This window comes from Bactrocera dorsalis, chromosome 4, assembly GCF_023373825.1.
Source record: "Bactrocera dorsalis isolate Fly_Bdor chromosome 4, ASM2337382v1, whole genome shotgun sequence".
Taxonomy (NCBI): Eukaryota; Metazoa; Arthropoda; class Insecta; order Diptera; family Tephritidae; genus Bactrocera; species Bactrocera dorsalis.
In genome coordinates this window covers 69,088,698-69,116,116 of record NC_064306.1, presented here as the reverse complement: position 1 = coordinate 69,116,116, position 27,419 = coordinate 69,088,698, and the positions used below count along the sequence as shown (strand labels likewise).

The 27,419-nt window shown below is 35.9% G+C and overlaps 1 protein-coding gene across 2 annotated transcripts; it reads right to left on the bottom strand.

Annotated features, from left to right (window-relative positions):
* Positions 1 to 3,371: 3,371 nt before the first annotated feature.
* LOC105225897 (coactosin-like protein) lies at positions 3,372 to 27,419 on the bottom strand. 2 transcript variants are annotated; one of them, XM_049454282.1, is made up of 6 exons: positions 27,288 to 27,419; positions 19,573 to 19,843; positions 4,626 to 4,708; positions 4,303 to 4,543; positions 4,009 to 4,108; positions 3,372 to 3,664 (listed from the first exon to the last, which is right to left on the bottom strand). In XM_049454282.1, exons 1-6 carry the CDS (start codon positions 27,368 to 27,370, stop codon positions 3,657 to 3,659), a joined length of 786 nt encoding a protein of 261 aa, XP_049310239.1. In that variant the 5' UTR covers positions 27,371 to 27,419; the 3' UTR covers positions 3,372 to 3,656. The 2 variants fall into 2 exon arrangements, with proteins under 2 accessions (XP_049310239.1, XP_049310241.1); XM_049454284.1 differs by lacking the exon at positions 27,288 to 27,419 and adding an exon at positions 21,750 to 22,122.

The window sequence follows — 27,419 nt, the reverse complement described above, 5'->3', positions numbered from 1 at the left end:
AGAAGCACTAGATATTTTTACTATCCGTTTTTTATCATTTGTTTATTAAACTTAGAAGAGTACACAAAATAAATTTCAAAAAAAAAAAAATGTTCATCGAGTTATGCGTCCTTGAAGAGAAGGGGGGAAAAAGAGTCCGTCTCCTAATCGCCACGATTACACAAAATAAATTTCAAAACAAAAAAGTTTTTTCATCGAGTTATACGTCCTTGAAGAAAAGGGGAGAAAAAAGAGGCCGTGTCCTCATTGCCATGATTTCTACCCTTGTCGTCATCTGGAAAATAAAACAATGACAGATCCTTAATGAGTACGAATGTCGCTATGTCATGAAGCAGCAAAACTAAAAAAAAAAATTTTCATAAAATGGCGCCTACTCAAAAACGAGGTCGATTTTTTCACTAATTTTTCAATTTTGTCGCTTTTTTTTTAAATATTATTAATTTCAAATTTTTATTTTTTGTTGCTTCTAGTGATAGAGATATATTTAAAGAATATTCATGCCAAATTTCAAATAAATCGACTGATTACAGCTTGAGGTATTGTGGCTACCGCATCAAAAAACGGAGTTTTGAGAAAAACGCGTTTAAAGTTTTACATTTTATACGATATTCGCTCAACCGGTCTAGTTGCCACGTCTCTAAAATGGCTATAACTTTGAAAATAATTTGAGTTTTGAAAAATCCGTTTAGGGAGTTATTTTTGAATATCAAAACTATCGAATAATGAAAAAAAAGTTTACTTAGATTAGACGATACTGCACGGTGATGTGCAATATGAAGGCTAGGCCACCACCACTATCTCGCTCGCGATCTTTACGTATAACGTTGAAACCGGCACAACTCAAAAGATCTGAGCGGCTGTTTAACTTGGCTTCTTGGACCGCAGCTATCGATACACTTTCCTGACTCATAAGTGCAACTATCTCCTCTATCTTGGTCGGGTGTCCGTTGCAGTTAGATTGAACTATGCGGGTTTGTCGCGGGGTGATCCTGGGGATGAGGGAGGGACGTGTGGGTGGTGGTTGTTGCAGCTGCAGAACCCGCAGGGCGGTTGTCGCGCTGGGGTGTTGGTAGGCGACGCCACTGTGGTGAGTTGCGTGGGCAGACTCCTGCAGCATAGGGCAACGTACGTTTCACTCCACTCACGTGTGGTGCGCTGGCCGGAACACGTCGGGAAGGGACACCAGCCAGTACAGGAATTGCACTTGACTGATGTAACGTTCCGACGTATGATGGTCTGACACGCGGACAGACTGTGCGAGGGACCAAGCGCTGCTGGTTGGTTCTCGCACGAGGATTGGAGCGGGATGAAGGTTGAGGGGGGGACAAGTCAGAGTGGGAGCTATGTATGTTGCCTGATTGAGCTCCTGGGGATCGTGAAGGTCCTCTGTTGGCCACTCAGGTTGAGTGGTGGCGCAGCGCGCGAACTATGTGCAGATTGCACAGCCGTAGAGGCTTGGGTCGCAGTATTGCGCAGGCAACATGGGGCCACGTAACGCGTGGTCCACTCCCTATGAGTCTTAAAGCCAGAACAGGTCTTAAGATGGCGTTGCTCCAATAACGACAAACACAAATTAATACTCACCGATCCAAACGGGTTTAGATCGCCGAAAAAACAGCCCTTGGTCGGATGACATCAAAATCAATTCCGGTACGTAAAACCGCCTGTCGTGGGAATTGATTTTTCCCCAAGTATTACACTTTGCCCCTTGATTGACCCAGGTACCAGATATTATTTTGGCTTGCTGAATCCTTACTACCTGATATCAAGCTGTAAGTGATAACAATAGCTAATCTCTAAGAATTATTTATAATTTTTACCTCAATTAACCTTCCTTTAACTATATGAAATACTGAGTTTTGGAGGATTATTATTTTACTAATTTTTCGATTTTCAAACATCATTCTCAGAAATTTATTCTTTTATGTTTTTGTGGGAGGCTTTCAGTCCTAAAAAAATTTGTTATTTATAATTATTAGTTTAATTAACTGAGTTATTATTGATGAAAAACAGGTTTTTAAAACTCTCATTTTTTAATCTTGTTTAGTGCCATCCTAATTTTGCTCGACACCGTCTTAAGGGATCGTCTCAGTGTTTTTTTTTTTTGTATTATCGGATAGTATACACTGTAATAAACATTCTCTCAAATGTTGAACTCGAAATTCAAATTATTACGGCAGATATAGCATTTCTTGTAGAATTTGAACATAGTTGGGAACGGAGCGACTCCAATCTTGAACGCGTTTTTCTCAAAATGGTGTTTTTTAAAATGGTTTTCATTCTCAAAGGAAGGGTTTTGTCAAAAACCCAAAAAAAAAAGAAAAGGTTCCATAGCGCGATAGAAACTTTCCTACAGATTTATAATATTTTTGAAATTTTTGTAGATCAAAATTGCGGCCGCAATCGTTGACATCGAACAAGACCTTCTCTTTAACGTGTCAGTGATTTTTCGGAGGATCACAATGAGACGATCTCTTAATCGCTTGAGCTTTTCGCATTTGCAAAGGCTGTGCTCCAACTTTTCGTGATCCTCAGCTCGTCCTCTACACTTTGATCATCAGAATATTCCGCATTTCTAAGGTGAGATTTTAGAACCGTCCAAAATAATACCAAGTTTTTTCTTAATAGTAAAGAGTAAACTTTTTGCGTCTTTCGACAATGCACACCTAAGTAGTTTTCCTCCAACATCTCTTGCTTAAAGAAGTCTTCGATGGAGTTCTAAGGTCTTGGGAAAGATCTGGACGAGTAAGCTCTTCTACTTTCGTCCAATTCTTATTCTTCATTATTGTTTGGATATTTGTTTAAGGGGTTGGAGAACTCTTCCCAACCGACTTCGAGTTTTCAGTTTCAAGAAAAACGCGTTTAAACGCGCACTTAGCCCAGCTAGCCTCGAGCGCACAAGTTCTCAAGGCTGTATCTCCGAAACTATTACTCGGATCAACTAGAAAATTTAGGCCAATATTCTAAAGGTGTGCTAATAATTTAATAAGACAATAAAAAAAATCGATTTTTGAAATCCGTAAACCGATGTAACACCTTTATCTCTGGCAGTGGCATTTAGAAAAATACATAGTTTTAAGCACTAGAGATAAGTGATGAATAGAATCTGATTAGGGTTAGACAGTTCAAACTCTTGTATGCGGAGAGCTTAGCAAAGTCGGATTGTTTTTATAACTGCCGCTTCAAATAACTGGAGTACTTCGTTGATCAGAGTAACTCAAATAAGCTGATACATGATACTCTCACTGGGCGCTCGCGCTCCCTTTTACATATGTATATATTCCTTATATTTCTGTTCATTAAATATAGTTTCAGTGGTTTTCATTGTTTTTTTTTTAATTTTTATTTGCATTTTTTACAAATATAATCATATACATAAGTAGTATCAATGATTTTTTCAATATGGATTTTGGTTAAAACTGTTCAGTGGACTTTACAAAACTGCTATGTATTTGTATTTGTTTTATAGTAAGTATACATATGTATGTAATAATTTCACAAAATACATAAGAATGCGCTGGACAATATATAAACGTCTTTCCAAATGTCTTAAATATGCATGTTAATTTGTATGTATGTATGTATATATATGTAAGTTGTAATCAATAAACTTAATGACTAATCAGGGACTCGTTGATGCGTCGTCACGTCTCGTTTTAAACACCTAAAAAGAATTTAAATTTATAATTAAACATATAGTAGGCACTAAACTCCTCCGATCCACACAATCCTCAACCGCCAATTTCTTCTTAACTTTCTTGATTTTCACGCTTTGCGCTTGGTACTGGACAATGAAATCTGTATTGTACGATATTTTTAGTTGTTTGTAATTTTGCATTTGTTGTTGTTGTTAATTTTGGTTTCGAAAGTGTTTGCCGTCCATGTTATTGTTATTGTTTTTTTTTTATTCTTAGTTTTTTATGTAATCTTTTGTTTTTGCCAATTTCAAGTACAATATACAATTTTATTGCGCCCCCAATGCTCTTGCGTTTCACCAATTTGGCTCACCAGTGCCGTAGTTGGCGCCACCCGCGCGTTCCAAGGCACCACGGAAAAGTTCAATGTCCAGTTCGTCGTCAACGCCCGCATACAACTCCACGGCGAAATTCTGTTTCGAATAAAACAAATAAATTACATTTATTATACATACAAACATTACAAAAGCGGGTGTCGCAGAAACAACTGTTCGGTTAGTCATCGATACATTGTAAAAAAAAAAAATAATAATAATTGGTAATAAAGGAAACAGTCATTTTGCGCTTTGTTAAGTTTTTTTTTATGTTCAAGCCATTGAATACTTACGCTCAGCACCTCACGTATGAGCGCCTTGTCCGTGGACATTTTGGCACGCGGTAATACGCCGACATATTGGCCGATCCACGTCAGGAAGATGAACTTTTGCCGCTTGGACATTTCATCGCCCATTTGTATGCGGATATAACCGAAGGCGCGGTCGTTTTCACCGAACTGCTCGCGGAATTCTTCGAAGCCTTGACCGCGTGCTGTGCACGTTATGGTGCAGTTTTGGAACTTGAAAACAGCCCTAAAATCGAAAAGATGTCAAGCGAAATGAGCACTTTGCCGCTCTTGATGCACAAAATTTTATTTAAATAAAACGCGCTTACCAATCGGTGTCTGTTTGGTCAGAGCGCACATCCTCGTAAGCCTCACGAATGGAGTCTTTGTCTAGCCCCGTCGGGAAGAGCATCTAGAAATACAAATAATGCATGATTATTATTTGGCACGACAATGCAGTGTTCAGATTCCAAGTTTCTCGCAGTATTTAGAAGCACGCTTGGCATATTTACAGCGATTTCGGCGGCCTTAAAATGAGAAAACCTAAAGAAAGCACATTTAACAAAGTTGTGACTCGTTGGTTGGCATTTAATGCTATTTAAAATTATTAAATCATAAAATCATTAAAAATCAAACTAAAATACAATGTCTTCAACAAAAAACTTAAAATAATATGTTATAAAATAATCTAATAACTTAAAGAACCTCAATTATAAGATTTTTCAATAGTTTTCAAAATAATTGGTATTTTTTCATTCATCTTGTACGTAATATCGTTAAAAATAAGTATGTTTCGCTAAGGTCGTGCTTGTGACCCTATAACTGTATAAGTATATGTATAAATTCGTGTTCTTACCATTTATTTTTTATTTTTTGTCTTACGTTAACATGCTGTGATCTATAATTTAGTTAGGTTAGGTTAGTATAAGTTGATATTTTTTTATTAAGATTTTAAGAATCTCTCACACTTGTGGAAATAACAGTTAGTTTAGAATCGATTACATCAAATACTTACTCACTTTTGTTTTCTCAAAGTTGAGCTTTTAAAGAAGACAATAAAGTTTACCTACCACGTATGTTGAATTGCCTCTGGTGTCTAACTTTTGTTGAAATTAGTGTAATTTCTTTGATGGTTGTTAATATAATGCATGTGAAAAGAAATGGAAATTTGTTACAGATTTCATGCGGAGATATCCGAGAACTCTAAGCTACTTGTGGGAGGCGGAACTATTTCTACACGAATTTTGTATATGAAAATTGTGTGTCGATAGGCTATGTTAAATACTGGCGTTAAACTTTAAGAGTTACAGAAATGTTTTTGTACTTGCAGTATATAAGTCTTTAACTCGAATCACCATAATCCACAAACAAACTTCGAATTAGAGAGACTTCGAGTTATAGAAGGAAATTTGTATGAAATTTGAGTTCTATTGCCAATTAAAGAGTTCAATTATAGAGAACCTCGCGTTATGGAAGTTCCATTGTTCTATATAACATTTACAAGAGAAGATTGTAGAAAATTTGACTCACTATTTGCTTTCACGAATTTTAATTACAAGAAAAGCAACTTAAAACCTATCCATTTCATAGTTATATATTATTAGAATTTTATGCAATGAAAATAATAAATATTCTCGTAAAAATTTAATTGATGACAACTACCATCTGATCAAATATGACTCGGACTGGTGAATTTAAACTGAGCGCTAATCGATCGATAAATTTTTTTCCTGGATTGGCGAAATTTTTTTATATTTGTGTGAAATTTGAACTCTATATGTCAATTAGTATGTAATTTGCAGCTGTTTGTTTACGACATAAAAATTAGTCCGGCGATTTTTTTCATGGAAAAAAAATTAATAACAAGTTTGCTAGAAAGTATGTGTTTCCAATGGAGACGCAGCTGTGAAATCATTGAAAATGTATTTTCGGACTCTAATGTATCACAAACATAAAGCATTCAGTGAAGGTCGTGAAGTCGCCGAAAACTTGCCCAATGCGAATGTTCATTCACCACAGTTAATTGCAGTAAGATCGAAAGAGTTAAAGAAACAGCACTTGAAAATCGTCGTGTTGGTATCAGAGCATTAAATCTCAACAGCTCTAATGACGGCTAAAGACATTCTGGTTAAAGTTTTGGATATAAATAATGTCAATGATAGACTCGTACGAAAATACCTGAATGTTTTGCAAAAACGACGTCGAGTAGTGGCCACAAAAGAGACGCTTGACAACGTAACTGAAGGCTTTACATTCATCAAAGGGATCATTACTGGTGACGAGACATGGGTTCATGAATATGACGCAGAAACTGTCCATAATTGTAAAGGGAAATGACCAGAAATGAGCCGAAACGGATAAACTTCACCTAGGGCACTAAAGGCCATCACAGCCGAGGCGTAAAAGAAGTATATAAACAATTTGATTCAGCGTTAATATGTTTTTATTGGCTATCTTGAAGGCGGTAATAAAGATTTGGTAGGTGGAAATGTGGGTTTTTTTCTCAGTTCGCTAAAATTTAATCAGCTGATATTTCATAAGAAAACTATTATTTGTGCTTCTAAAACAAGTTTATGCAATGGAATGTAATAAGTACCCACGTATTTGTAATAATTTTGAACGCAAATAACTAAATCTTCTACTGATCAATTTTTCTAAGTAAATAAATGAAAAAAATACCATTTGTCGATACTCAAAAAATTCTTATCGAAGGAAATGACCTCAAAGGAAAAAAAAATATGTTCTCTTCGCTCTTACATATGTACATACTATGTATATACATACATATATGCGAATTCACCATGTAAGTATGTCATGCATTTCCTTTTCAAACTGGCAGTTTAGTGATATTGTTGGATTTGTATGTATGTATATATATACATATGTAATTTGCAATGCGTTGATATCGCTGTAAAATGTGTATGCATGTAAATTGGTGTTTTTATTCTCAATCTTATTGCTTGTGCACTTCCTCGCTGGTAATTTTGCCTTTTTTCTACTCACACAAATGCATATGTGTGAGTTATGCGCACTTAAAATGTGATTCATGAGCAAACGCATGTTTTCATACGGAGCATACAAAATATTTAAATGCAATTTTATTTACACGATTTCTTGTGCGTGCATGAGTGTGTGAGTGCCATATGGGTTGGCTTGCACATTTGTGTATTTTAATCAACTGACTCATTGCTGTTGTCGGTTGACTTCAGTTCACGAAAGTTCAGCCGTCGAATTCAAGGAATTCTTGCAAAACGATCGCCATGACTACTCCTTCCTGCGCGCGGTTTGTGTGCACTCTTCATTTGAAAATAAATGTCGAATCAATTCGCAAGTATTTCCTTATACATATGTACATATATTTATGTATGTATTTGATTAAGACTGTTATCAGTTAAATTTCTTAATTTGTGGCAACAGCTCAAAATAAATTTAATTTGGGATAACAGCTAAATACTATTCAAATTGTTTAAAGTTTGTTAAGAATATATTGTCTGAGAAGTAAAAAGTGTGAATAATTCTGTTCAATTTTAATTCTATACAATTTTATTATAGTTTTCAAACAATTCTGGGTCGGCGATCATTTTTTGATAACATAATTGTTATAATTTACTATCATTTTTAGGGTCTCTAGTTAGAATAAGATAAGTTAAGAGTCTCAAAATTAAATTTTGAATTCTGTCCTTGGCATTTTCAAGTCGGTATCATTCCTCAAAATGTAGCTAAATTTTTTGATCGTCCAACTAGTTTTAATGGAAGTCAAGAAAAGCGGATTCAATAAATCGGGTGCTCAACACTTTGATGTGATTGTGCAAACTATTCCTATCGGGTTTCCTTTTCTAACTTTTTTAGCCCAAGAGTCAAGAAAACGTATCTCTTTCATAACGCATTTGGCTGCATATCGTAGAATCCTACAAACACCAATGCTTTAGTAAGCAATATTTTGCACGATTTATAAAAAAAAATGTTTTGTGATTTAAATGGATGAATCCGATTCAAATATGATCAGATGGTAATGCTATATGACAATTCGTCAAATTAAAAAATAATTTTATACATTGACTTCAGGTGCCATGAAATATAAAATGTGTATATCCATTGCAGAGGGAGTGCCAACTAACATATACACACCCTAAACTAAATGCATTCGAGTAAATTATATTTATGTACTACTTTGTGAATGTGTATGTGGCTATAAAACTATATACCATATATGTATGTAGATAAGTATTTGAAAAACAGACATAGTTCATGACCAACACTTACATTTTCCAATAGCGCCTTATGCGCCCCTTAAGCCATAAAGTCATGTTAAATGGTGAAGTGTTTAATTAGCTTAGTGCCACTGGAGTGTGCCTTTGACAGCGAAAACACATATGTATGTATGTATGTATGTATGTACATATATTTTGCTTACGAGTGCATTAAAAACAAAGTGTCTCCAGGCGAACGACTCTGGCATACTTTTTAACCATGTAAGGCAGCACATGTGTGTGTTTTTATATACTCGTAGTGTATACATATATATGTAGATATTCATATAAAAGTATGATTAAAAAGCATACATATCGATCTTTGGGAAAGAAATATTGAAATTCATTCTGCTGCTTGTATAGGAGAGTCTATCTCCGAATGTTATTCTAATGAGGAGAACAGGTCAGATTTAATACAAGTATATAATAAGGAGTTTCAAGATATAAAATATCCGAAAAACGCATCAAATAATTTTATTAAATCTGTTTTATATGATCATCCATAAAATGGATAAATTTAATGATTTTTTGAATTCAGCTTGACCCACTCCCACCCTTAAGATGTTATATGGGTTTACGGGTTTTAAAAAATGGATGTTTTTTATTGTCTTATTAAATTTTGCAACAACTCTAGAATATTGTACTAAATTTTCAAGTTGATCCGAGTAATAGTTTCGAAGATACAGCTTTGAGAATTTGTGCGCTCGAGGCTAGTTAAGCTAAGTGCGCCGTCTTTAAACGTATTTTTCTCGAAATTGTGTTTTTGAAGTCGATTGGCAAGATTTCTCGAGAACTACTTAACCGATCTTTATGAAATTTTACACAGGTCTTTGAGACACAATACTTAAAGACTTGGACGAAATTGTTTTTTTTATCTATTTGAAAAAAAAAAAAATGTCGCGAAATTTTCATTGAAATTTTAATTTTTTTCGTAAAAATGTCAGACAAAAATCTAATTTTAAATTTTTTTCCTTCGTCCAAGTTCTAAGTTAAGGTTTTAACTGAAACACATATTTTTTTACGCGGGCTCAATTTCTTTCCGAGGGGTCACCTGAAATGGCGTCGCAATGACCGAGTTTGAAATATTTTTTTCTAAAAATCGCGGATCTTCTTTTTAATAGTGTATGTTTGTAACAATAAAAAATTCTAATAAAATATTTCAATATTTATATGAGAAAAAAAATTAAAAACATACATATGTCTGTTTTTTACCCGAGGTAACCTCTTAAACAGCTCAAGTTATAAATGAACCTCTCTTCGATATTTCGTGTGAATATATTGGCGACATTGGCCAAACAAAGCTCGTCAGTTTGATGCCGCTCAACCTTCATCGTGAAATGGAAGTTAAATGAACTAGTAATAACAACAACAAAATGTCTTACGCAATCAAAATAAGGAGGACATGTACATACATACATATGTATATTATATATTGTAGTATTTATGTTATGCGCATCGTCAGCATTGATATGTACACGCCTCTCACCGTTGGCTACTTTCATTTCAATGTAACGGTTAATTAATTAAATTAGTTTGAATTTAATTTTATGCCAATAACGGATTTTTCGCCAACAATTACAGCCACTTTTCAAACCAAATAAATATGTAATACACGAGAAAGAGTGTGAAGGCAAACGCATCTAACGAAATCGAAAGCGAAAAAGATGCAAAAATAAGGCAAATAATTATTTCATTTGCACAATAATGAATGAACATATAAATTGATGGTTAGTTACAGCCGCATACACATACATATGAATATATGTAAATGTGTCTGTTTGTATGTTTGGGCGAATGGACTCCTCCAAGTGCCGGTGCACAGACAAAGCGGCAAAACGCGAAATGGACAATGCGAGACTTAACTGTACGGCTAAAGCGGTTGGCCAGACAGACAGACAAACATACTATACATACCGTGGCTACTGTAAGTCATGCAACTTAACGTTTACGGTGTTTTGTTTTCACTGCCGTCGCGACGCAAATCGCTGCTTGTGAATTACAAGTTTGTGCAGCAAAGTAGTTTGGTAATTCGCAATTAATCAGCAGAGGATGCATCTGCATAAATTTAACGATACACTCGTGAGGGGCAAAATGCGCTAAAGTGCAGGCATAAATTTCGGAATTTATTTGTAACGGATATACACGAGTAATACGTTTGCAACGAAAATATTTAAAAAGTTGCATTTTATTGCTTTTCATTTTTTACTATTTTCCTGTGAAGCGCATAAACACACATAACGCTCGCTCACTTGTTACGGCCTTTTTGTTTTTTAAAGCATAGTTTCTTTTCTTTTTTATTTTGCTTGCTTGCATTACTTTTATGGCGTTGTTATTTTGATTGCTGCCTTTATTGTTATATTTTCTTATATGTGCTTTTTGTTGCTGTTTTTGTACGTACAACGTACTTTAAGGCTCACACTTTTTCTTATTAGCCGTTTTTGTACATTTTTGCCCATATGAGGTAAAATGTGGTAAAGTGTGCGCCGCCGTCCGCCATAGAACATATTTTACGAGTGTTCACGAGTGTACTTGTTCGCCGCCTCAGCTGGAGCGGCCTGCACTCACATGCACTTGGCAAGCTCCCCGCGACCGCCGATCAATGTGCCGTGTCACTTAACTGTGTAAGCATATATCGTATACATGTATGTATGAATGTATGTTTGTAGCCATGGCTGTGTGTGTGTGTGCCCGTATATAGCCAAACAATCGGCGAATCATCCATTGAATGCGATTTGAGTATGCGCCGCAAGGTTATTAATAAATTTCAAGTTTAAAATCAGCGTAGGAAATGCACGAGTGTTGCGTGTGAGTTGCGTGCGAGTTGGCGTTGCTGCTGCCGCCGCTACCGGCACCGCTGTCGTAGCACCCACCCATGCGATGCGTCGCTTCACTCATCCTGAAGGTGAGAGTGAATATGTTTTCCATACATATACATATTCATGCATATAAAAGTGTATGTACATATGTATGTAGGTGGGTTCGTGTGAGGGCACATAAAAATATAGAAATATTTTGTAGGATCCGAAGCGAAGAAAGGAGAAAATAAAACGGTAAGTACATGCTAGCAGTTGCAGTTATACATATACATATACATATATGTACATATGTATATCAATGTTGAAGTTTACGTATGTGTTCAATAGCGTAGAACTGCATAGTATTTAATGGTTATTTTAAAATATTTAAAAATAACTTCAATCCCCCTTTTATTAAAGAAATATTTTAGAGTTTTGCATGCGGTTGTAGCCTGTCTGCAAGACAGTCGAAGTTATTGTTAAATTACACTATATACATACGTACGTACATATATGTACACACATAAATATATATGTATACATAAGTGAATAGGGCTTCAGAAATCAATAAGCTCTATTGATAAAGTTCTTTAGTGGTGATTTCATAAATTATTTACTCAGGCTGAAGACAGCACATATTATTCTGCTATCATTGGTCAACATGGTTAAGATTTAGATTACAATAATTGTCTTCAAAGAAGGTCTAAATTTAATAGGGGTAAAACTCCATTTTGACATGTTCTTATCATCTCAATTCGGGACCTAAAATATACTTTCCACAAATACGTTTGAAATTAAGGGGTTATAGGGATTTATGGGTTTCAAAAAATTGAATTTAGAATATTTTCCTAAATAGTTGATCCGAGCAATAGGTTCGGAGGTACAGCCTTAAGGACTTGGGCGCTTGGGGATTTTTTAAATGTCTCCCAAAAATCCAATGTTCAGTTTTTTCTTTCCTTCGTCCAAGTTCTAAGTTAAGTTTAGGAAGTACATGGGCCCCTTAATAGTCCTATTTTAAAAGGGGTTTATGCCGTGCTTTACTGTAGGGTTATATTTTCTATATAAGGATTTTTTTGGTCGATCAGTTTGTATGGCAACTATATACTATAGTGGTCCGATTAGGATGATTATGAAAAATGAGCAGCTCTGTAGAGAGAAACGAAGGCATGCAAAATTTGAGATCAACACGTCAAAAACAGGGACCAGTTTGCGTATATACCGACGAACATGGTGGAGTCTTTATATGCAGATACATATATGTATCTTATAGGGTCTACGACGTTTCTGTATGTAATAATCTTCTTCGCAAAATTAATATACCTTGTTTAGATTATGAATATTTAATCGTTAAAAATGTATTTTGTCACAAAAAAGTCTTTAGCTTTATGTATACATACCATAAGTGTGCAGAAAGTGGAGCGTCAAATTATTTTTATATAACTATTTTGGAAAAGTTAAAGTGGTTAACAAAATTGGTCACGTTAGAAAGTGTACATAAAGTGGAACGAGCAGCCTAAAAACAAAATCTATTAATCCTCCGGCGTTTGGACTAAGCCATGCTCACATTTCTTTGTATTATATATTTACTAAACCATAACAGTAGGATTAGCAAATTTTGTAATTGTGCTCGCTTGAAAACAACCGTTAACCTCTAGCGTTTACTGCGTCGGTGACACAACTAAGTGTGTCAGTCGCTCTCTTTTTTGACTTGTACATTCTAAAAATGTCGCGAATTCTGTCATTCGTCGGTAGCGTACCACTCAAAGTCATCAATATTTTATAACTGTATTAATGATCGTCTAACCAACTGACATTCGCACATACAAATGTATTGTATTGTAGTTCGTGCTGGTGTATGTATGTATATGTGTGTGTAATATTGCAACAACGAAACTGTATAGCCATTGCCGCTGCTCTTGCCATTAGCAATCACCTTGGCGGCCGCATTCACATTTCACATTTCAACGCATCAAAAGATTTCAGTTAAATACTTTCACCTCTCGGACACATTCGCGCAACTGTGCTCTGCGCCGACTGTTACTGGGTCCACTGGCAGCTGGTAGCTGATATATAGCTGTTTGCCGGCTGGCAGTTGGCGGCAGGTTCGCGCTGCGCGAAACGCGTGTTTATTTGCAATTCGAGGCGCGTGATGCGCTTGATTTGCAAAATCCGCTTAAAGCTTGCGCGGCAGCAAAAGAAATTTGCTCACTTGTACGAGTATTGTGCGTGTTTTAGTGCTTTGCCTGTTTTTGCATTTCTTTCAGAGCTTTATCAATGCAATCGTGGTGACGAACGGACGGACGCACCGCCGGACGGTGGCAGACAATGCGGCTGGTGTCACCTTTATCTGTTTTCAGTTGCTGTTGCTGCTGTTGATGGAGCTGTTTAAGAGCGTTTCGTTGGCGACAAGTTATATGGCATTATTTGAGCACTCAGCAGCAGCCGCTACAAGTGCATGTAAATACACATCTATGTACATAGTTTGTATTTATGCATGTACATATATGCAAGTATGTATGATAAGTAGATTTGCGCGCTCATAAACGCTTGTGCATACTTATTTAATTGCGTACGCTTTGTGGTTTTGGTCAATTCACTTTAACGGTACTCACTCTTGGCTATACTTTGTTTAATTGTACATATGGCAGTTATGCATGTAGGCATGTGTATGTGTGTGATATTTGCATGCCGCAAAAATGTATTTTTATCTGAGTTTTTGAAAGTCAATAAGTAGAAAGCTTTGGCGAATTTTCGTAGGCGTAATAACGTCATTGTTGCCACACCGCTTTGTATGAAAACGCGTATTTATATACATATGTACATACATACATGCTATGTACATAATATACATACATATGTACATATATATTATCATATAAATTAACTTCTTCTACTACGTGGCTCTATATTTTATACTAATATTGTGTAGTCGAAAAAGTCTTTTCGTATTTTGTCAATAGATGTCGGTGCAGTCGTATACAAGATCTTCAGTGCTACCAATCACATTGTGTCATACTATATAGTGTTGGATAGGTGAGATTTTAAGCTTCATTAAACTAATAATACGAAAAGACTTTTTCGTCTACCGAATATTTATAGTAGGTACATATAATATAATCACAAAAGCGCTGAAATGTCTATTAAATACGCTTCATTAGCTCATATCCGGGGTATGCACAATAAATATACAAATATCAGTGTCTATCTATATACATATGTACATACATATACTGTATTAAGCAAAAAGTTAGATTATACTAATTATATAACTAAATTATCATCTGAAATCAGAGTGATAAAAATTAAATGCAGATAAGTGTCTTGTTTGCTTAATGTGACAATTTATATAGTCATATAGCTGTCTTTATGTATAGTGTGTATGTATATACTTTTCGTATAGCAGATATACCGCTTTAGCCCCAATTTGTTCGAAACGGCATGAACTGCTTTTATTTTTATTGTTATCATAAAATCTTAGTAGACACATCATACTAAGACACTATGGTGTCATAATTTCGCGTGATATACTGCCATTCTTATGGGCAATAAGCCGCGCCCCCCTCTTACATAATTATAATTTTTGTAATTTACAAAGAGAGTATGTGCCAGCAGCGAAGTTGGAAATATGTAGGCATTTAAATATTAAGGAAATCTAACTTTCGATATACATACATATGCATGTACAAAACTTTGGCAAATGATTAGGCCGAATTTTCGAATTTGAAAAATTTTTCTATTTTTCTGATGTACCTGCTGACAATTCCAGGGTCATCATCTACATAGACAGCCAAGCAGCAATCAAGGCAGTAACCTCGTATCGTATATCGGCCAGAAGTGACTTGGAAAGCAGAATAGCAGTAGAAAGTGTTGCCAGAAGCAAGCAACTTTACTTCTGATGGGTGACAGGCCACAAAGGCATCGATAGCAATGAAATAGTGGACGAGATTGTCAAGAATGGTGTAGGACTAACATTCGAAAAAGTGATCAGCATTGGGAAACCCATGCATTGTCCAAACGACTATCTCCACAGAAGCATGGTAAAGAAAATCAAAACCCGTTGGATCAAGCTACTTGGGTGCAAAAATGCAAAAGTCATGTGCAAAACGGTAGATCGGAAGTAGACAAAATTTCTATTGGCACTCGTTAGAAAAGACTGTAGGAATATGATGGGAATACTAACTCGTCATTGTCTGGTTGCGACACACACTCGCAAAATGGGGCTGACAGAACGAGAAGACTGCAGGAAATGTCTAGAGCAGGGCACCAGGGAAACAATGGAGCATCTCTTGTGTAGTTGTCCCACATTGGCAAGACTACGCTGTAAGCAACTGGTTTCCCCACAGTTTGATACACTGGAGAAGGTATCGATAGTGAGGCCGTAGAGTCTGTTAAAATTTGCGTCAAGCACAGGCATCCTAAAGGATGATTGCTCCTCTTGGACTTAGCAATTGATATCTCAAAGAACTGATATCGCAAAGAACTAAACTGGTCAATGACTGGCTTACTGGCCTACCAGAATAACCTACCCTTTAGTAGTCTTTTAATAGATTCAATTCTTGAAGTCTCTAACTCTACCCTTTTATCTACAATAAGATGTTAAGTCTGTTTGTTGGATAGGTTCAAGCAAAATGAAACAGTTCTGTCTATAAAAAGGGATGTCAAGAGGCATTAATCGCAAGCTACGTTCCCACTAATCCCAGATACATATATCACGGGGTTTTCCATTTATGCTAGGGTAACAATACCCTCACTCTTTGATCTAAAATTTTTTTCTCGTAAATTCAATTTATTGACACTGGATTCACGGAGTTATTATTTGATACGGTATCTAGGTAAATAAGTTTTTTTTTTATATGCACATTCGCCACTTGAGCTGATTGACGATAAGAGCTGTATTACCTTCAACTCTATGCCTAAAACAACATCAAATAAAAGGCAAAATAGCAAATACAATTGCAATTAGTGCACTGAAGACATGAGCTTGGGCCGTTTCTTAACAAGTTATCATCTTTCCGAAGAAACTCTACGCGTTTATCACAAAAATCCCAATACTCCACACTTGCAAGTGTGTGATTTATCAACAAATGTATAAATATTTAGTTTTTAATCGTGAATCATGCAGTCAATACTCGTCTATTGAACGCTTGGTGTGCAATCAATTAGTAAATGTGGAGCAATGCTATGTGTTATAGAGATGGAATTTGTCCCATGAACACGTACAAAGTATGCTGACAAATATATACATATATATAGAGAGGAAATTATGTATGTATATATATGTATACAGCATTTTCAAGTCAACTTGTGTGTTTTAAAGCGAAGGCACGCTGCTTGGGCCGCGATTATTTACGCTCTTCAATTAAGCGCATCGAATTTTAAGTGTCCCACGAGTTGTGCAGTCCCGTTGAACGTCTGAGATTGTTGCCCCCAACAAACATAAATTATTACGAAATCAGAAAGAAGTAATTTCCGAAATTTGTACAAGAATTTTGATATTGCTTTGCTCCATAAAGTGTAAAACGCATTTTCAATTGAATGAAATTATTTTTTGAAACGAAAAGAGTACGAATTGCCCTTACCGTAGTTTCTTAAAGTCACTTAAAGCATTTCCTAACCCTAACCGAGCGTGTGTGGTGGCTAGATGCAGATAGTACCATGCAGCAGACGTGAGTGTTAATAAATCTTCGCCCGACCTTTGCGTTCTCACATTGAAAAAAGTATGAGTTTAAGGCTTTTAAGTGTGAGGCAGCCACTCGTAAATGTCAAAGTGTTATTGTCCTTAAGATGAGTGCCTTGGTACTATCGCACTTGTCTGCACAATACGAAGTTTTGCATAATATTATATAAGAATACACGTGTGATTGAAAGCTTGTAAACCATACATAAGCAGAATGTTGTTGCATTTTTTACTATCACAGAAGCATATTACCTACATATAATGAACGCATATGTGTATTTATGAATATGCAAGCAGACTATATGTAATTTTATCTGGCATTTATAACTTGACTTACCCTTCGTGGTCGACACTCGAACTTCTTAACAGTATCTGCTTCTTCCTCTTCTACAGTGTCGTTTTCTTTTACTTGATTGTTGTTTTCACTTACCGTTTGGGGCTCATCCTCGACTTCGATTGTTCTACTTAATATTTCTACCTCACCTTCTTCGATTGGTGCTTCTTCTTCAACGATTTCCAAAGCAGGTTCCGGTAATTCTTCACCTTCATTTGAATTTTCTACTTCTTCTACATCTTCATTCTCTTCAACTGACTCAATGATTTCTTCTACTTCGTTATCTTCTGCTTCTACTTCATCTAAAACTGTATCTAAAGCTTGAACGGCTTGTAGCTCTTCTGCAAGTTCGTCTTCATCTGCTAATTCTTCCTGTTCTTCTGCAGGGTCACCCTCACTTTCTACTTCATCATTCAAGGCTTCTACTTCTGCCTCTTCTACTTCTTCATTCTCCAACTCATCTTCTTCTTGTTCTTCTTCTATATCATCTATAGGTTCGCCCTCATCAGAAGGTTCCTCATCTTCAGCCTCTGCAGGGATTTCTTCTTCATCCTCCTCTTCTGCAGGCTCTTCATCAGCAGGTTCATCTTCAACTTGAGGTTCTTCATCTTCTAACTCTTGTTCTTCTTCTTCAATGGGTTCTTCTTCCTCCACCGCTTCTTCTTCCTCTTCTGCCGGCTCGTCTTCATCGGCAGATTCTTCCTGCTCTTCTGCTTCTTCGTCTTCTACTTCTTCAGGCTCTGAAGGGATTTCCTCTTCAGCAGCATCCTCGTCTTCGGCAGGCTCTTCGTCAGCAGGTTCATCTTCAACTTCAGGTTCTTCCTCTTCTGCGGGTTCTTCTTCCTCCACCGCTTCTTCTTCCTCTTCTGCCGGTTCGTCTTCATCGGCAGATTCTTCCTGCTCTTCTGCTTCTACCTCTTCTACTTCTTCAGGCTCTTCATCAGCAGGTTCATCTTCAACTTCTAAATCTTCCTCTTCAACAGGTTCCTCTTCCTCCACCGCTTCTTCTTCTGCCGGTTCGTCTTCTTCAGCAGATTCTTCCTGCTCTTCTGCTTCCGCCTCTTCTACTTCTTCGGGCTCTGAAGGGATATCTTCATCAGCAGCATCCTCGTCTTCGGCAGGCTCTTCGTCTGAAGGTTCATCTTCAACTTCAGGTTCTTCCTCTTCTGCGGGTTCTTCTTCCTCCACCGCTTCTTCTTCCTCTTCTGCCGGTTCGTCTTCTTCTTCCTCTTCTTCTGGTTCCTCTTCTACTTCTTCAGGCTCTGCAGGGATTTCTTCTTCAGCAGCATCCTCCTCTTCTGCAGGCTCTTCGTCAGCAGGTTCATCTTCAACTTCAGGTTCTTCCTCTTCTGCGGGTTCTTCTTCCTCCACCGCTTCTTCTTCCTCTTCTGCCGGTTCGTCTTCATCAGCAGATTCTTCCTGCTCTTCTGCTTCTTCGTCTTCTACTTCTTCGGGCTCTGCAGGGGTTTCCTCTTCAGGAGCATCCTCCTCTTCTGCAGGCTCTTCGTCAGCAGGTTCATCTTCAACTTCAGGTTCTTCCTCTTCAGCGGGTTCCTCCTCCTCCACCTTTTCTTCTTCCTCTTCTGCCGGTTCGTCTTCATCGGCAGATTCTTCCTGCTCTTCTGCTTCTACCTCTTCTACTTCTTCAGGCTCTTCATCAGCAGGTTCATCTTCAACTTCAGGTTCTTCCTCTACAGCGGGTTCCTCCTCCTCCACCTCTTCTTCTTCTTCTGCCGGTTCGTCTTCATCTTCCTCTTCGGCAGGCTCTTCATCAGCAGGTTCATCTTCAACTTCAGGCTCTACATCTTCTAAATCTTGCTCTTCGTCTTCAACGGGTTCCTCTTCCTCCACCTCCTCTTCTTCTTCTTCTTCTACCTGTTCGTCTTCTTCAGCAGGTTCTTCCTGCTCTTCTGCTTCTTCTTCTTCTACTTCCTCACTATCTAACACTTCTTCTTCATCTTCTTCCTCTTCTACATTTTCTTCTTCTTCTTCTACCTCTTCCTGTTCTTCTTCTACTTCTCCTTCTTCTTCTTCTTCCTCGTCTTCATTTACTTCCTCTATATGAAATACCGCTTCAATCGGTTCTTCATCACTTACGTCTTCTTCGGGATTTTCATCTTCCCCATCTTCCACGTCATCCTCTTCATTTTCTTCCTTACTATCCACTTCATCCACCTCTTCTTTCAGTTCAAAGTCAGCAACACTGCTGTCCAAACTTACCCTTCGTGGTTGGTCCTCGACTTCATCTTCCTCCTTATCCTTGTTCACTTCATCTGTGACTTCAACTATTTGCTCTACTTCAACTTCAGCCATTTTTTCGTTGTTGTTGTTGGTGGTTTCAGGTAGATTTGTTGTTTCTGTAATAGCTGAACGCGTCTGAGGTTGCGTTTGAGGTTGTTCTTCTTCTTCTTGATACTCGATTGCCTTACTTGCTCGATATGGCCAAGTAAGTCTGTTAGTGCGAATACCGTATGGAGATCGTTGGCGCACACTGGAACACAGTTGAAATGGAAAAGTGTGAGTTTAATAAAAGGAAATAAACGAAAAATAATAAAAGCAAGAACAGATTTAAGTATAACAATAGTGAATTTGAAGAAATCACAACAAAATAACAATTGTGGACGTTTTTTTGCTGTAAGCTAAATCCAAAGAAATGAGTTGGCGAAAAACCGAACGTGCAATGAGCCAAGCTTATTGAGTCCCAAGGTTTTATACCGTATACAACATTTTATATTGTTTGTGAGAATAATTTAATTTAGATATTTTATTATTTATTAATAAATTATTAATAATTTAGATGCATCAAAAGTTTTAAGACTTGGTCCAACGGAAAGCTTATTTGATTCCAATGTTAATTTGTTTCCATCCAAAAAATTTATATAATATAAGTATAATATTTGAACCTAGTCCGAATAACAGTTCCTTGTTGGGAAATACTGGAATACATAGCACATAACATGGAAAGGTAATAACATCCGAGTTCTGACCCTGAAGTAGTCGAAAAAGTCCTCTATTCGAACAATAGTGTGACACTCCCTATTGTAAGTACGATGTCAAAGTTTTCTAAAGTTCAATGGGATTATAAAATGTGTAATTGAGAGTTACATAAGAGAGCTCATTTGGATTTCGCAGAATTTTGTAGATTACTAGCGATTTGGTTTGGTATTCAAGAGCTTCGAGTACATAATTATGTAGAATAAAGGTTTTTTTTTTGAAAATAATATCTTCCGTGAGTGCCTCGAAAAATTGCTTGTTAAATAATATATTATATGGATAAATTTTTCGTTGTTGTCGTCACGTGATCATTGTTTTTGCTGTTATAAGGACTGAATCTTTTCTCGTAGAATAATACCGCGAGTGCGTCGGAAGTCTCTTTCTAAATAAAATATTGATCCAATTTAACAAGAGACTTTCCGACGCACTCACGGTATTACTCTACGAGACATAACGAAAATTTTCAGACTTTATAGCAGCAAAAGAAATGACCACATGCCCGATTGTGATCTTGATTAGTCATTTAAACTCAATGTTGAATAGTTATTTTAAACTTTCGATTTCATTCTCAACACACGACTTGAATAAGCCATATTATAATTTTTTATTATGAAAAAAATATTATTTTTAAAATTTAGAACACAGAAATTCGAAAAATAATCAAAGACTTAAATTTTAATCTAATTGTTTTGTAACAATTTGTTATTAGAAATTAAACAAAACTTTTTACGCGAAAATATTTTTTTCGATTATCCTTTTAAAACAAATTTCTTTTACAGAAACCTTTTCACACAATTTTTCCAAGTGAATGGTATACCGTTTAAACAGAATTTAAAAATAAGGAACCATACGACTGTATCCCAGAGAATGGCGCACGAGCGATGGCAAAACTTGTTTCGCGTATCTACTTTTGCTGATATGAAATTTTGCAAATAAGAAACAATGTATGCGACTTTTTAACTGGACGTCTGCAAGAACATACATACATACATATGTACATAAGTATGTATATATTTGGTATATGCACTTAAATAAGTATTTGCATGTATTTGTTACTTCACACACATGCACTGTAAGCACATGGGCTTGGCCCCGGCTACATATGTATGTCTATATGTATACATATATGTACATGTATATAACAGGATGTGCTAGGACACAACAAAACTCTTTTAATTTTTAATTTGGAAGAACACAAAAAATAATAATTTTTAATTAAAAGATTTGTACAACATGTTGCGATTTTTAGTTTAACGTTTTAGATAAGATGCGCACAGAAACACACACTCACACACTATATATAACAATTAATTTCCTTTTGTCACAATTTGCCAATTTTTTGTTGTTAAATTTTCAAAATGTATAATTTTGGAGAAATTTAAACAATTAAAAAATGTGTTCACCTTGTTTGTTGTAGTCACACGTTTGTTGTTGTGATTGCTTGCTTTTTGGCAATTATTTACGCGTGTATATGCTTGAAAGCTTGAGCGCCTAATTTTACTACACACTAATTAGTTGAAATTAGGAATTTCGCAGAACGGTAAATGTTTGAACCAAAAACAAGAAACAATATCACTTTATGTACATATATATACGTGTGTTAAACATATATATATGCAATATTCTTGTCTGCAACTATACCGACTACGCGATATTTAACGAAAAATATATACACAAATGTAATTTAGTATGAATAGCGGCAAAAACAAGACGATACCACAGAAATGCGTCCGATTCCAGCGGGTTGTTGCTCTCGAATACGACTCGAACGAGTGAAGTTGGAGCAACTTAAACTATTGCTTTGCGGCGGGTTGGCCGTTACGGCAGAGAGCTGCACCTCCGCGCAGCGAGCAAGCTGAATCAGACACAACAACAGCAATAACAACAATGATAAACACAGTGACAGCAACATTCACCATATCAGCAACAAAACCGCACCAGCTCACCCATATATGCATATGCTTCTTGTGTGTGAATGCGTGTGTGTGTTGGATAGGTGCGGGGCCGGCAAGTGAGTTGGAGTAGATTGGAGCGCGAGCAGAGAGCGCTGTAGAACGTCAGTGGAGTATCGCGATAACGAATGCCGGCACTCCGTGCTGCACACACACACACATACACCCATGTACACGAGCGCATTTGTGCACGCTTGTATGCAAGTTGTACGTACACTCACACATACATACATAGTATTTGGTGTGTGGGTATGTGTGGAGCAAGTGACTCAAAATGAACACTTGGTGTGGCGGCACTCAAACAAAGCTGTTGACAAATAAAAGCAAAAACAAAGTGGTAGGTGAAAAACAACTGCAACAACTCGCAACAGAAGGAAAAGAAAGCAGAAAACTTTGCAACGCACAAAAAAGGCAGTAAAATTGACAGCAAATCAGCAATAATAACAACAATAACAAGAGTGGAAGAACAACGGCATGCTGCACGTGTTGGTGATCAAGTTTGGGCAGTTGCAAGGAATGATTTTTCTCACCTAAGGGTTAAGCAGCTGCTTACAACTGGAATATGATTACATACATACATACATATGTATATATTATTTATATACAATTAATGTCTATGTATTATATATACAAATGTATATGCAGATTTGCAATTATTTGCTTTAGAATTACAAAATATAACACACTTTTATTCATTTTTATAAAAACAAATTGTTGTTGCATGCGAACTATTATTTAGTTAATAGCTTTTTTTGATCATAAAAATTTAATTATAACAATAAATTTTTCCTTATAAGGAAACAAAAATTTTCAGGCAATCCATAACTTTCGGTTGATAAAAAAACTCGGAGAACGGAGACTCACATAGACTGTAGAGTTTACGTTGCATGTAAAGGTTATGATAATTCTCATATTTAACTTAAATTATAACCTCTATCGAGAAAAGGGGTTTTTTTAAACTTTCAAAAGATATCAAATTTGTTTAATACTATCATTAATTATTATTTATATATTATATTTATGAATTTAAATTAGTTTTTATTCTAAAATGACATAACAACGCAAAGGTTAGTTTCGTTGCGAATATTTGGAAATTTCTGTTGTCAGGCGGTAACAGGTAACCTGATGTCATTACTAATCACAACCTAAAGGTACGTTCCAAAGGATAACATCAAAATTTACAATTCACCAGCTGACGCAAATATTGACGTATAAATGTATATACATATGTATGTATGTAAATGCATAAGTATACAATGACACTCCTGCTTGTTAACATAGTCGCAGTCACTCTAAAAGGCCACTGTTTGTAGTTGCAATATGTAAATTTGTGTTAGAGCGGCGAGCCCTAACGGAAAACTGTGCCCAATATTGAGTCATTTGACCATCAACTCTGACGCTCATAATTGACTTACGTAATTGCTGTTGCCAACCCTTGGAAATTAAAGAACTTTCCGTTACCTTATATGGCAGAGAAATATATTTTCGTTTTTGAATAGATTAATATATTTTTTAGGAGTACAAAATGTTTTGTCAAATCTCCCTAGTTTAAGGTATGGTTAATACGTAAATACCATAAGGTTTTTATGATATGATCAGCTGTGAAACAATTTCATTCTTAACAAGTAATGAAGAGCTTAGTTCGAGTATAACCGAACAGTTTATACTCTTGCAACTTGCAAGGATTAAAGCCATATGAAGTGTATGGCGAGTTTTCACCCGATTTTATTTATTCCAACCACAGTGTGCGCCGTTATAAGAGAAACACACTCTCTCAATTTTCTTACGATTTCAACACATTGACCGATATATATAGTATAAAGTCACGCGAAAGTTCGAAAGTCTTTATATTAGGTATATGGAGGCTACGGGAAGTATTGACCCGATTCTACACATTTGTAGCACACAGACATACTACTATCAGTAAAATTAAAAATTACTTCAATTCGAAGTTAACAATACAGTCTTTAAAATTATTCAAAATGATTAAATTTAAAATTTTAAACATTTTTGCATTAATTGATTAATTGTTTTGCTGTCAACTGGACGATTTCCTATATGGTCAAGTGAGAACGTAAATTGAGCGAGTGATTTATTGAGTGAAAGTAATTTGAATTCCACTCATAATCCTCCAAGGGGTCATTGTCCAAGCGTGATAACCCTGTATTTTTCAACCCACATCAATATTTAGTGGAATCCCGCATTGCAGACGCCAGGCTTTGCTTATGCACACAAACACATGCACATACACACACACATGGATACTCGTGTGGAGGATAGACGCCGAGTGTTGTTTGCATTTGCAGTCGCTTGGCTTTTAGTCATGTGTCTGTGCATATTCATCAGTGAATTTTTGTACTATCGCAACTAAAAATTTTCAATCTGAAAACACAAACACACTCTCTCGTACACATGTACATACATGCTTTTCTATAGTCTGTACATATGGGTATATGCAGTTTAAATTGAAGCGACTTATTGTTGTTGCTGTTCAAATTTGGAGACATGCCATACATACATATATACATGTACATATTTGCGTCTGGCTGTGATAATGAAGTTCATCATATTCATTCTGTGTTGGACGTTTGTTGTTATTATTGACATTTTTATGTTTGTCGAAGACTTTTCGTTGGAAATAGTGTCGGCTTTAATTAATAAAAATTCAAGTGTTTATTTACTACTTAATTGTAAAAGCAATAAACAAACGGATTTTCAAATACTAACAGTTTTATTATCAATGAATGGTTACATACATATGTAGCTATATAAGTATGTATGGTATATGCAAAAAGTCGTTAAATAATAGTACAAATTATTTATCAGACTGAATGAATTTTCATTCGTGTCCAGTAATAACGAATGTCTATTAGAATGTATGTATATAATTTTGTATGCAACATGATCAATATTGCATATTACCATTTCAATTTGCAACCGATTGGTAGCGGTGAAAATCTCGATATCTAATTTTAAAATTGTAAAATAAAGGTTTCTTACAAAAGCTCTGCAAGAATTGAATGGAAAACCACAACAAGAAATCACACGATGCAACAAAAGAAAGCAACTAGAACAAGTAATGATGGGCTGAGTTCGGATATAACCGAATATTTTATACTCTTGCAACTTGCGAGAACCCAAGTCTGAGAAATTCCTTCAGGAAAATATCCGAATTGGGATTGAGTTGGGGATTATTAAGATACCTCACATACAATCACCAATCCTATAGAGTAAAGTCAGCCTGATGTTCGAAACTATTGATATTAGTTATATGTATAGGGAAAAGGACAAGTTTTTGCTCAATTTAAGGCATAAAGATACACTATAATGATATAATGTAGTTCGAAAATCTTTATATTAGTTTTATGGGGGCTAAAGGAAGTATTAACCCGATTCAACTCATTTTCGATACACAGAATTACTATAGTCAGGAAATGATTCTGTCGGAATTTCAATTGTATATCTCACACATTGACCGATATTTTCGGTCAAATGTCAACTATCCATACGGGGTTCCACATATACGCTGCCTAGCTTAAACAGTTTTTGTTGGCTTTGGACCATTTTCGGTTATAAAGTGGCATACTCTAAGAGCATTATTCATGAAAAATTTTTCTGCATAATAATAATTGCTTCTTGATTTGTACATTGGAAAGAAAAGAGTCAGATGGAACTTAAAATTTTGTTGTTTGAAAAGTAGTGGCATAAGAATATGAGGAGAATGCTTCGTACTAAATTTAGTCGAAATCGGTAGGTCAGGTTCCGAGATATGTGATTTCACCAAAAAGTGGGTGGTGTCGAATTTTCATACCGGCACCCATAAAGCCTTCTCATACCATCTCGGAGGTAAGATTTAATGTCTATGGTGTATTTAGTTATTGATTTATGGCGCTTTTAGTAGTTTTTAACAGCATCCTTATATAGGGAGTGAGTGGGATATTTCGATTTCTGAGCTACTTTTTTGGGAGAAAAGGACGAGTGCAAATTTTCAGAGCCATTTAGACAGACTGACATACTTAGTTAAATCGACTCGGCTTGTTGATCATTTATGTACTTTATAGTGTTCGGATATAACCGCGTAACCGTTGTCTACGCCAATAAAGAAGAATATACTTCCAGAGTCTCCGAAGTCCCTTAAGGGTGTTACAAACTTCGTGGTAAACTTAACTGTGTGTCATTTTCAAAGTATAATTAACAGCAAACTTGAAATCACCCATAGTTCTGGGAGACTATACAATTACTAGTTAATCCCGAATCTTTAGAGGTAAAACAGATGAAAGAATAATACAATCCGCTGATCTTGACCTTATCAGCTTTGGAGAGGAATATACATAATAATATGATGAAACTTAATCAAAGTTTGAACAAGTTCAGAAGCCAGACTAAAGATGTGGTATTCATTTTAAGCTTTCACTCAGTAATACTTATTCTGTTTTCTTGAAAAATGGATTAAATGCAATTAGGTAACCGCATTCTTTTCTTCGCCCTTAATTTTTAAAGTTTTAGCAATATATTATATAATACTTGATACAGCAACAAATCGGCAAAGCAACAGTATGCGAAAAATATGAAATGGATTGACGTCACTTTCTTCAGAGTTTACGCCTATCTTTAGAAGGGTGCAACGACGTGCAATAAAATGCTGTTCTGATTGCTTAGCCTGATTTAACAAGTGTTTCTCTTGCATTAAAGATAATCATATCTGTGTTGAATATATCTTATCAATCACACATTTGCTATCTTACTGCTTTTAGCAAAGAGTTAGTCATGAGCAAAACACACACCTACGAGTATAAACACCTATAAATCGACCTAATAATAATGAACTAAATAATGTAGGTTGAATAGCACAGAGAAATTTGAAAAAAATATATTAGATTTTTTAATAAAACAATGCATTAAATTATGCAATAAAAATAATAATAAATAAATTTGATTTAGTAATGCAGTGGTGCATATGATAAAATAGGAAACGATAAAATTACTCACGTTCTCGATTGATTGATGGTTGCCGTAAACGAGGTGCTGTACTCGTACTTAACTTCCGATTTCAGATGATAACGTCGCTTCATTTTATTTTTGGCAACGTTTTGTTTTCGTATTGTCTTTGTTCTAAAGATG